Raw genomic sequence first — 11,276 nt, 5'->3', positions numbered from 1 at the left:
TGTAAACGCTAAAGTAAGTTGGTGGGTGCAGATGTGTATATGTTCGCCCATTACTTAAGCAAGTCCTAATGTTTTAATTTTTGCAACCTGAAAAGACTTGCCGGTTTTTTTTTAATTCAAGTTGACGTCACGTCTTTGACGCGTCCAACTTCAAGCATTTGGCTACAAAATGTATAAACTTTTCCATCGGAATTCAGTAGAACTCAACCGACCACTGGCTGAAATATTTCGGGTTAAATTTGTGATACCTTGTCAGCCAAATATGTGGTCTACCACCTTAAAGTTGATAATCGTTTGCATGTCATAAAACAATAATGCCAATAAACATGTCTGTCAACTTGAAAGTTCGACTTTAGCGATACATTAATTTAATAGGAACTTCTTTAAAAATTGATACACCACAAATTTGGCTGATGTTACACTTAATTACTTACAATGACATTTTAGCCACAGCCTGCCCGTACGCCTTACAGGCCTTGAAGTTGGCCTCCCAATCGCCAGGTTCCTTCAGATGTTCAGTACAAAGCGTGTGTAAGTCCGGAACGCAGGCGAGCGAGGCGCGGCGCGTCCACGCCTCGCGGGTTCGCTCCAGTGCGGCCAGCGCTGCTTCTAGCTGCTTCACGGCTCTGTTGCCGAGCCAACTATGCCTGCGAATTAACAGGTGGTGATGGCAAACTACGAATTTTTGTTACTAGTACCTGCATTAATATCATCTGCCACAGCGGAGCGTGTAAAAATATCTGACACGTCCTACTAGCCCTAGAAATATATTTGTCTCAGATATTTGCGCACGCTTTGTTACGTCAGATATTGGTGCTGGTGACTATACGTAGTCGATCTATGCATAATTCGCTCTCACTCCAATTACTGTTAGAAGTAAAGAGCACAAAAGAGATGATTTATTTTTAGTCCTTAGTAAACAAATAAATACTCAATTGACTATTTATTCGTTTTAAAGAAACTATAAATTTGAATATTAATCCGGTTGTCAGGGTTACAAAAAAGTGTTTTCTACATCTGGACATTTCCAATTTAAACGACGCATTTTTCAGAATTAGGTAACTTTAGGTTCTTCTTACTCAGAATCATAAGCACTATCGATTTGGACGAAGAATAAAGTGTTTTTATTTGTTTTGTGACTGTTTTTCATGCAGCTTACATGGATCATCATGGATGGATCTTTTGGATTCTTTTTGGATTGGATCTTTTCAAAATGGCGAATATAACTTTTAAAGAAATTTGTGAAAAAAAACCAACCTCAAAATCTATAGTGCTTGTGATTCTGAGTAAGAAGAACCCCGAAATTACCTAATTCTGAATAAAAAAAATAGGCGTCATTTAAAGTGAAAATGTTCTATCTACCCCATTCTTACTTGTCCACTATGGCAGCGAAGATATTGTCTGCGGCGGCGCGGAGCCCACGAAGTGCGCCGGCAGCGCCACGAGCCGCCGCAGCTGGTGGTAATGCTGCACCCGAATTTCCTCTAAAGGCGGTTGGATACGTACCGACCGACCACTGCATATAAACAATAACGATCACTTAACAAATATCTACTCGAAATAACCTACTGCCTATTACAGTGCCATCTCCTATCGATCGGCTATTATAAGGCTATCCTTATCTTGGACACTGTTGTTCATAGAACAGAGATGTAGCGCTCAAATTAAACGCCCTGAGATTTTCAAGAGCAATAGAGAATAGGTTTTGATTCCCCAGGTTTTTTTTAATAAATTTTAAAAGTAAAATGTAAACTAAATAAATATATAAATAAAAATAAAAAACTAAATCACGTCGACATAGATTTGAAATTTAGACCTCCAGTTTGGAAATTTACCACTATACCGCTAAACCACCACGCTGATGATAGAGCTATCGAAGTTACTGATCTTATTACTCGTGAAATTTATACTAAAAACATAAAGCTGGATCGATTGTTCGCCCCCAAAAACTAGCAAATTTCGTCTTAATCATTAGAGCCGGTAATGAGATCCATGAAATAAATAAATAAATATACAAGAATTACTCGTTCAATCACATAAAATAATAATTTTATAAAAATGAACCTTACCGTAGGACCAAATCGATTTTGACAAGTGGAAAGTGCTTATGTAGAGACAGGAGGGTTTTTATGTATTGACACTCGAGCGCTTTGTACAGCTGCCAGTCCCAGTGAGACCTCCACAGTTCTGTATTCTTATAGCCGTTTGCTTCCACCTTAAATAATACACAATTTGAAATATACGAGTATGTACTATCAACAAAGAGGAAAATTGGATGATGATGAAACTTCGCCACGCAGTCAAGAATCATAGAAGATGAAATACATTAATTGTTTTGAAATAACCCATATAATTTTTTTTTGTAAAAACCATCTAACCTATTACACACGGCAATTAAATAAAAGTTTGTAGTACATCATACCGTCTCAATAATATCCCTAATATTCTTGACATGTTTCTTCCACTCGGCCTGTTTTGCTAAAAGTTCCGTATCCATTAGGATTTCAACAATGTTTCGAATAGCGATGTGCTGGCTGGTCAGATAAGTATTCTGAAAGTATAATTACACTGTAGTCAAAGAAAATAAGTATAAAAAACTATATCGATGTATCGTCGAGATACAAATAAAGACCAAAACATTCAAATAACGGGCAGTACTGTTTCTATGAATCCAGTATTAGATTCAATTCGAACCTATAGTCGATGATTATTGGTTGCAGTATATCATGGATAAAACCCAAACCCAGTAACCGTACCTACGCTACGTGATTCATTGGACAAGGAACTGGATCGTAATAACAGACAGACCGACAGAAACGCAGCAAGAGTTACTTTCGCATTTATAATGTTAAAGATACTTATCTGTTTATATGTATATCAGTACGTTTATCCAGTATCCATAACACAAGCTTTGTCCACTTTGCACTAGGTCAATATTGGTGTCAAATGTTCCGTGATATATTCATTTTAATACATATATTTAATGTTTTCATTATATAAAGATGCGATTTAAGAAAATGATACAGGGGAAACATTCGATTAACCTCGCTAATAACTAATGACCTGTGATTCCAGCTTGAGCACAATTTTCTTCAACTTGTCGGTATAGTTCTGTAGTTGTTCCGCGTCGTTCCAGTACACAGCCCGCTGGTCCTGCACCAGCGTGGACAAGTCCAACGCAGCTTGCAGCATCATCGGGCGAGTCGACGGGATCATGCGCTCGCCGAGGGTGTTGTGGAATGATGCGACCTGTAGTTAAAGGGATGTAATTAAAGGATTTTTCTTCCAATTATGCTTTAATTTCATCATAACCGCACTAAATACCCAGCACAAAGCGAGACTTTTCTGCTCTAGAGCAGAAGAAATGTATGAAAATCCTTTATTGCATTGTTTTTTTTTTTTTTTTTGCACCACCAAGAGAGGTAACACAAGAGTATTTTTCTATAAAATTAGCCTGCATAGTGTAAAATGTCTAGTGTTAGGTTGGTCAACCAGACAGTCATATGAAATTTGACAGATTGCGTACAAAAAATTGTTGCTACCAGTCCTATCAAAAATAGTAAGTAGCCGAATTAAAAAAAAAACTTTGTGTGTTTGGTTCGCCAACCTGGCGCCCGAAATTTGACAGAACGCGAGTAAAAATATCTGATACTAACTCTGCCAAAAAAAGGAAGAAATTAAAAAAAAACAAATTAGCATTAACAAATTAAAATAGTGCGAATGTAAACTTACAAAAATGGAATCATCGATCAGTGACATTTCTTTCCTGTTATTGTTTAGCATGAGTTTTTTTCGTCTTAGTGAAAGAATTGTTGAAAGAAAAGCAGATTATGAGCCTCGCATTAAGTAATTTATATTGCCCTCGTGCTTTTTAAAGCCATCGCTCACGCTCGGGCTCCAAATCGGCACTCGGTGCAATAATAAATAACTTTCTGCTTGGTACAACAATCTACTAATGTTTTTAAAGGATAACAATGACGGCTTCTGTGGCAGGCTAGTTGGCACTAGTATCGTGAGGTCCGTTTAGCATGTTATGTTACCATTTGTGTCAGGTTTATAAATGTTTGAATAACTAAATGAGCCAATCACAAGTAAGATTATAGATTATTGAAACAGTACTAGCGCTGCCTACCCTCAATACACGCCCTAATGACAATGTATTACAGAAATGCCCCCGAACGCCGCCAGAGCGCGTGCCTCTAGCTCCACCCACAACAGACGCGAGTTGCAGTAAGCACAGTACAGAGAAAAGTAACAGTATAACGTCTTTGTATAAATAGCCGGAAAGCGAATTATACCTACGCGCCACGAATTCTCAGCATACCTCGGCAACCATCAGTCGCGAGTGCTCCGCGGTTACGTACGGACTCACGCGCATTTGTTACGTACCTAAATATGTCACGACGATATAAACAGTATTGTTCGGTGTACGGATATTTAAATTAATCTAATATAATATCATAAAAACGTATCTAATTAAGTTATTTATCATAATGTGAATTATTTATACTCTTAAATTCAACAAATAAAGCTTTCCGCACATCTCAGAAGAGGCGCAAATACTTCTCCGTAGCTAATTTGTAGGTAACAAATATACGTAGTGATGAAGCTAAATAAAACCGTTTAAAAACATAATACGTTTTGTGGTTTATTAAAATAACGTAAAATGCCTTTTTGTTATACACTACCTAGTCCAATTCTTCCATAATTTTCTAAAGCTCCTAATACTTTTCCTAGTTTAAATTTCATTGACATTGTCAAATCAAATACATAACTGAAGAGTGACAGTTAGTAGGCAGCCCTATCGCGCGTTTGTGTACCGAGCCGGCGTAGGTAATTATATCAAGGACGCCGCCGAGACATTATACTGTTCCTTTTTTCTGTATTGTGTAGTAAGCCGCCATCATCATCATCACCTGTTGCAGCGCGCGGGCGTCCCCAGCGCCGCGGCCAGCGTGTCGATGTGGGCAGCCGCGGCCGGCGTCGGCAACCCGAGCGCCGCCAGCGCTCGCGCCTCCAGCTCCACCCGCACAAGGCGAGAGTTGAAGTTCACCACCATCATCTTGCTGCTCGCTGAAAATTCCACTACAGGCTTGTCTAGAGATAGCTGGAGCGTGCCACTTTCACTTGTGCCTGAAATTTTAAGTCAGTTTTCGGAAGGTTATTATTTATTAAGTTGTTATAAACAAACAATAGAAAACATTTTATCCCACAAAGAGTTATTTTACTTAATAATGCTTACTATAATACGTTGAAAAATTAAAAAAGCAAAGTTAAGCCAGGAATCGAACCTGGTAGAACGAAACTGGTAACACGTCATTATAGCCCGATATTGTGTGGTGTAAAACGAATCTTAACGTGCATAACTCTACCTGCAAATCTCTAGACCACTCTTCATGCAACTGTGTGTACATAGTTTTAAGATCTTTCAACACTTGGATAGCCAGTTTTTGTAATTCAGCACTGCTTTCAAACTCTTTTAAATACTTCTCAGCGCACATCTGTATGTCCTTTACCTGAAATACAAAAGGGAATAAGGGAAATTATTCGTATTGTTGTAAATGCCTTAATCTTCTGAAAGAGTAAGAACTTACACATATTATTGAACTATATATAATATACAACATATTTCATTCATTATATCATGAATATAATAAGCCCTTGCTAGTATTTGCCAATGTTTTTAATATTTTTTAAAAATAAATATAGTTTTTATCCACTTAACGAGTTCTAAATAACGATGATCCAAGCTTTGGGTAGATAGCTTAAATTCTATTTTCGCACTCCATTTTCCTGTTCGGGAACTCAAGAAACTTTTTTTGACAATTTGTACGACTTTAGGTTAGCAATATGGTTGTACTATGATTATGAAAGAATCTAACTCCAACAATTTTGCTGTAAAACCTATGTGACAGACGACTGACCTACACATGAATGACAACAATGTTCGGACCATAACATACTTTAGCTTCCATTTGCTTAGCCCATTGCACTTGTTGCACAACGGGGGACATTTCTGGCGGCTGATACATCTTGACGTCCACTTCATCAGAATCCAATTGAGCTTGTATTGTTTTCAGCATGGATATCAGCGAGGATATAAATATCTCCAGTTCACTGTTCAGTGCTATTTTAACTAGCGGCCGGTCTATCAGAGACTTGTAGCGCATGAATTCATATAACATCTGTAAAAAAAAACTTTTAAATTTGGAAACTATAGGGAAATGTTCTTAGCTAGTTTTTCTCTCGATGGCTTGACGGAGTCTGACGTGATAGTCAATCTATCAGATAGACGCACAAGACTTAGGTAGCCTGCTATAAGAAACACCCATTCACTAATGACGATAATCATATTGGTGTTTATAAGTGCGGCAGGTAACCTGGAGTTCTGGATACTGAATAACCAACTAGGCTTTACTATAGGTACGCTAAAACAATATGTCATCTTATCATCTACAAACACTAAAATGTTATCGTTGCAGCAATATAAATACTTGTTGATTTAGGAACTTCAACATTCTTCCTGGTTTTTAGTGTTCCGTCTGTCTGTCTGTCTGTCCGTCCGCGGCTTTTCTCAGGGACTATCAATGCTAGAAAGCTGTAATTTTGCGCGAATATATATGTAAACTATGCCGACAAAATGGTAACAATAAAAAAATTAAAAATAAATTTTTAAGAGTACCTCCCATAGACGTAAAGTAGGGGTGATTTTTATTTTCTCATCCAATCTTATAGTGTGGGTTATCGTTGGATAGGTCTCTTCATTATGGGGGGGGGGGGGGTTTGCAATATATTCATGTTTAAAGTGCAAATTTTCATTAAAATCGAGCGTCCCGTCCGTCTAAAATCTGAACCAGTGGGTGGAAAAATTGGAAAAATTCTGGATGGTAGTAAGTATATCAAACTTACAAGGAAAACTATAACGGTTATGTTTTATTGAGAATTATTAGTAGTTTAAAATAAATAGCAGCCTTAGGTATAATATATACCTAAACTTGCAATAATCTGTACAAAATACGAAATCCTTAGAAAATATTACTTGATTTTTTTCCTAATGGCTACGGAACCCTGTTTCGGGCGTGCCCGACACGCTCTTGGCCGGTTTTTGTTTCTATAAGGTGTTGATTCTATTTTTATCATACAACGTTTCTTTAATGAATCTGGAATATTTCATCGCATAGTCGAGTTAGCTTGACGGACTTGTAGTATATGTTTTCCAGATTTTTTATTGTTGCTGGAAGGCGTTCGCATACATTGGCTGAAGGTTAAAGTGTACCGAATCAAAGCGTGTCGTCATCTTCTTCTTCTCATCATATGTATGTCCACATATGCCTCTTCCATGCATTTCCAGGGCGTGTCTACTTACCCTTAATTAAATTTATCTAAAATTGAATAAATAACTTTTACAGGTATGTTCAGTCAAACTATCTGTTGAACTTATAATCATCATCAGCCGTCGGAATACGTCCGCTGTTGGACAAATGCCTCCCCCTTAGAACGCCACAATGAACGACAACCCGCCACTTGCATCCATCAGCCGCCCGCAACTCTCGCGATGTCGTCAGTCCACCTATTGGGTGGGAGGGTATTCTGCTGAAGTATTTCGGATTAATTTTCAAAGATCATGTGATGTTTTCATTATGACGCTCTGTTATTAATTTGATTATTTTAATTAACAATTAACATATCCTATCTTATGTCATCTAATGTCAGTTCTCTCCAAAATGATTTCGTAAGCCGATAGGCACATCATAGTTTGCTCTCTTGTTTTGTTTGTCACTTAATTATACCTATGCTGACGAAATAAATTAGTATGAATATGTATATTGTATACCTGTTTAGTAGATATATTATGTAATCTTGGCCTTAGTTTTTCTGAAATATTCGTTTCAGCAGGGCGTAAGTTCATTGAAAATCTCGCGATTGCAGCATCCCACGCCTGCGACGGTCCGTTACAAATCCAGACATTTATATCTGAGAGCATTAAAAACTATATCTTAACATATGACGTCACTTTGCTTTGATTGTTAGAGTTCCGAAGTCAAAATACCAAAAATAGTGTGTGCGTCCACAATAAAGAAAAGATATAACAAAATGTAAGTATGTATGTATGTAAACTCTTTATTGTACAAAATAAGTAAACAAACACAGATGACAAACAATGAAATATATGTACAAAGGCGAACTTATCCATTTAAGGGATCTCTACCAGTCAACCTTTGAGTGGATGAGAGGAGTAAGTATATACTACAGATACTTACTCTGAAAGGGTTCAAACATTTTATCAGTTTTTAGTTCTTTGCGCTCGCTAATTGTAAGCAATTTGACTAATTGGCTGTAAGTCGACCTTATTTCATGTATCTGAAAACAGAACACATTTTACATTTAATGCATGTAAGAAAGATTATATAAAAGTTAGAGATAGTGTACATCCGCGCAGCTAGCATTGGAACAATTCCGCGTACCCATCGGATAAGTTGATCCAATTTCCAATTTTTACTAAAACAACTATGATTCATAGTCCAAGTTAAAATCATCCCTGTAAAATAACACGTAGTGCACATACACACATACGGTATTTCCGTATGATATACATATTATAATATAAGCAAATTTGCACTATCCCCCATGATATGAAAGAAAATAAATTTCTTACAAAATACACAACAGGTTAAAACAGAATATTATTCTTTACTTTACTGATAATGAAATGTTCTAAAATTTGTATTAAGAATGTTGTGTTCCGAAAATATACTAAAATAATTATATAACTGAATATTTTTACCTGCTTCAACCTATCTTGAAAATTTAAACAGATTATTGGAACATAAGGCTTGCCACTCCAGGGATGAAGCGCATAGTTAGGCCAGTAAGTTTCAGTCAAGGACTTGCAAGCGCTAGTCCAAGTCTCCATCACTTGGAGACTTTCAGACAAAAGTATCAAAATTTCATTGTCTTTGGGTTCAACTGATACTGTCCATAATTGCACATTACTGAATTTTTTCTCAATCGTTGTACAAATTGTATGACCTGAAAAGATACATTAGAACTTTAAGTAACTAGCTACAAACATCGGTTCTTTTAAACAAAATTATGTCAGTATTAGGTAATTCTAATATTTCCATAAAAACCTACCAATGACATCAATAATATGAATCATCCTATCTTGAGGGTAAGGTTTCACCGTTATCCTCCATACGTCATCAAGAGCTCCTCCAACATTCTCCACAGCTTCCCTCGTCTCTAGCATTGGAAGAGATGGCATTGATCTGTGAATAATTAACCTAGTGGCCTAAAATATTCTAGTAAAAGTCTAGTTATTCGAAAATATTGACTCATATTTATTCTTTTGTCAATCAAACAAGATAACCTAACCAACTAAAAGTTGGAAAACCCCCGACTTTGTCACTTCAAAGTTCAATATCTCAAAAACGGCTGAATCGATTTTGATGAAACATATCTAAGAACCATCGCTAGCGACCTGATTTCAAATAAAAAAAAACTGCAATCAAATCGGTCCACCCGTTTAAGAGCTACGGTGCCACAGACAGACACACATAGCGGTCAAACTTATAACACCCCTCTTTTTGCGTCGGGGGTTAAAAATATGAAGATATAGCGGGTTAAATTTCCGCATGACGTCACGCCGTTCGACACTTTTTAGAGCACAAGTTTTTGCCATATAACCCTATCAAGACTTTGCAGAACAGACAATATTTTTGATCTACGACTCATCAAAATTGATCCGAGCCTGCAGTGAGAGCCGAGACAGACACAGACGGCGAACTGTACGCATTTAGCATACCGGTAACATAATGAAAAAAAAACTGGTAATAGGTATTCAAACACTGGGACTATAAAGTGTTATGGGGAATATGTGTTCAAAATGAAATAGTCAAATTCACACTAATCACCATACATTATATTTACACCAACAGAAGTACAGAAGAAATTAATAATATATACAAAACGATGGGAAAACACAATTAACTAAAATAGGATTTTTCTGTATCTAAATCCAACATGTCCGTAATAAATTATCAAAACGGAAGCGGAAATACAGTCGCCACAGTGTAATTCCTGGACACGGGACAAGAACAATAATTCCTTTACAATCCCTGATTCCCTGGCTACCACCTGTCAACTCCAACCACATATCTTATTTTCCAAAACTATAATTTATACATCATAGTAGTTGGTGCCCAACAGGAGTAGGTATCCACTTTTCTAATCTACGCAATTAGTACACAAAAGAGGATACCTAAGTTAGAGTCTATCATCCAACCCAGACTTTATCTGGAATTAGGTCAATTGGGGTCAATTATAACAACATATTTGCTTACTGAATTTCTTCACTTATGTCCTCAAACAATTCACAAAAAGAAGAGGCAGATTCTCTCTCCTTTTTATTTGCATCTTTATTCTGTGCCAAAGTTTTCCAATAGTCCACTTCATCTTCCACAGACTGTATGACTGCAAACAAAAAATATAGGTATAAGAACTTTTCTTATGAAATATGTATACATATAAATTATAAAGTATACAAGATGTTTAGATGGCATGATAAAAGTTAGAAAAGGGTAAAATCCTAAGCAACTTAGAACATTTTTAATCGTAATAGTTGTAGCAAAAGCTTGATAATTTTATTTTTTTAACATCTGACGTAAAAAAGGGTGTTTTATAAATTAGACGCCAATATTTGTCTGTCAGCCAGTCTGTCTGTCTGTCTGTGGCATTGTACAGTCAACCACCAAAATATCTATATGGCCAAAGTTACAAAGACAAGAATACACAACCTTAATATTAAGCCAATAAAGTATTTGTAGTTGACTGTACCTCTCAAATGGATGGACCTATTTATGTGGGTTTTTACGTGAAAGCGAGTTTTCTTGTGGCAGTTCTTAAATATGTTTTATTAGAATGAGTTCACCAATATTTGAAATACTGAATTTTGACATGACAATGTCTAGGGGTTTTCCAATTTTTCTAAGTTGATTAACCTTATCGCCGCCATGTCAAATACAAAAGACATCACCCATACGCCAGGCTTCTATATTGCAATGCCTAAAATTGAACCATAACACAATTGAACAAAAGTTTATTTTTCATTGAAGTCATGGATGTATATATAGGTGTTGGAGTGGAACCTGCGGTGCGTACATACGAGTCGTTGGCGTTGAAAAGGTTAAGTATGTTATTACAAGCTTTTATTTGACTTTACCAATGTATATATCATTAGCTATAATATTATAAATGCAAAGTAACTCTGTCTGTCT

The 11,276-nt window shown here is 36.6% G+C and overlaps 1 protein-coding gene across 1 annotated transcript in view; it reads right to left on the bottom strand.

Moving 5' to 3' along the window:
• Positions 1–456: 456 nt before the first annotated feature.
• LOC141437532 (cytoplasmic dynein 2 heavy chain 1-like) overlaps positions 457–11,276 on the bottom strand; it is a 16,209-nt gene continuing 5,389 nt past the window's right edge. The window contains exons 2-15 of the mRNA XM_074100962.1: positions 10,344–10,473; positions 9,136–9,269; positions 8,786–9,030; positions 8,262–8,361; positions 7,835–7,974; positions 5,964–6,185; positions 5,359–5,516; positions 4,917–5,120; positions 3,937–3,952; positions 3,064–3,249; positions 2,423–2,551; positions 2,070–2,215; positions 1,374–1,516; positions 457–647 (exon numbers count right to left, since the gene is read on the bottom strand). Of these exons, the coding sequence (XP_073957063.1) occupies positions 1,381–1,516; positions 2,070–2,215; positions 2,423–2,551; positions 3,064–3,249; positions 3,937–3,952; positions 4,917–5,120; positions 5,359–5,516; positions 5,964–6,185; positions 7,835–7,974; positions 8,262–8,361; positions 8,786–9,030; positions 9,136–9,269; positions 10,344–10,473 (1,946 nt within the window). The 3' untranslated portion in view covers positions 457–647; positions 1,374–1,380. The remainder of the gene's footprint in view (positions 648–1,373; positions 1,517–2,069; positions 2,216–2,422; positions 2,552–3,063; positions 3,250–3,936; positions 3,953–4,916; positions 5,121–5,358; positions 5,517–5,963; positions 6,186–7,834; positions 7,975–8,261; positions 8,362–8,785; positions 9,031–9,135; positions 9,270–10,343; positions 10,474–11,276) is intronic.

The sequence above is a fragment of the Choristoneura fumiferana genome, chromosome 18 (genome assembly GCF_025370935.1).
Source record: "Choristoneura fumiferana chromosome 18, NRCan_CFum_1, whole genome shotgun sequence".
In the NCBI taxonomy this organism is placed as follows: Eukaryota; Metazoa; Arthropoda; class Insecta; order Lepidoptera; family Tortricidae; genus Choristoneura; species Choristoneura fumiferana.
Note: the sequence above shows the minus strand (reverse complement) of the source record. Positions and strands in the feature narration are given on the sequence as shown.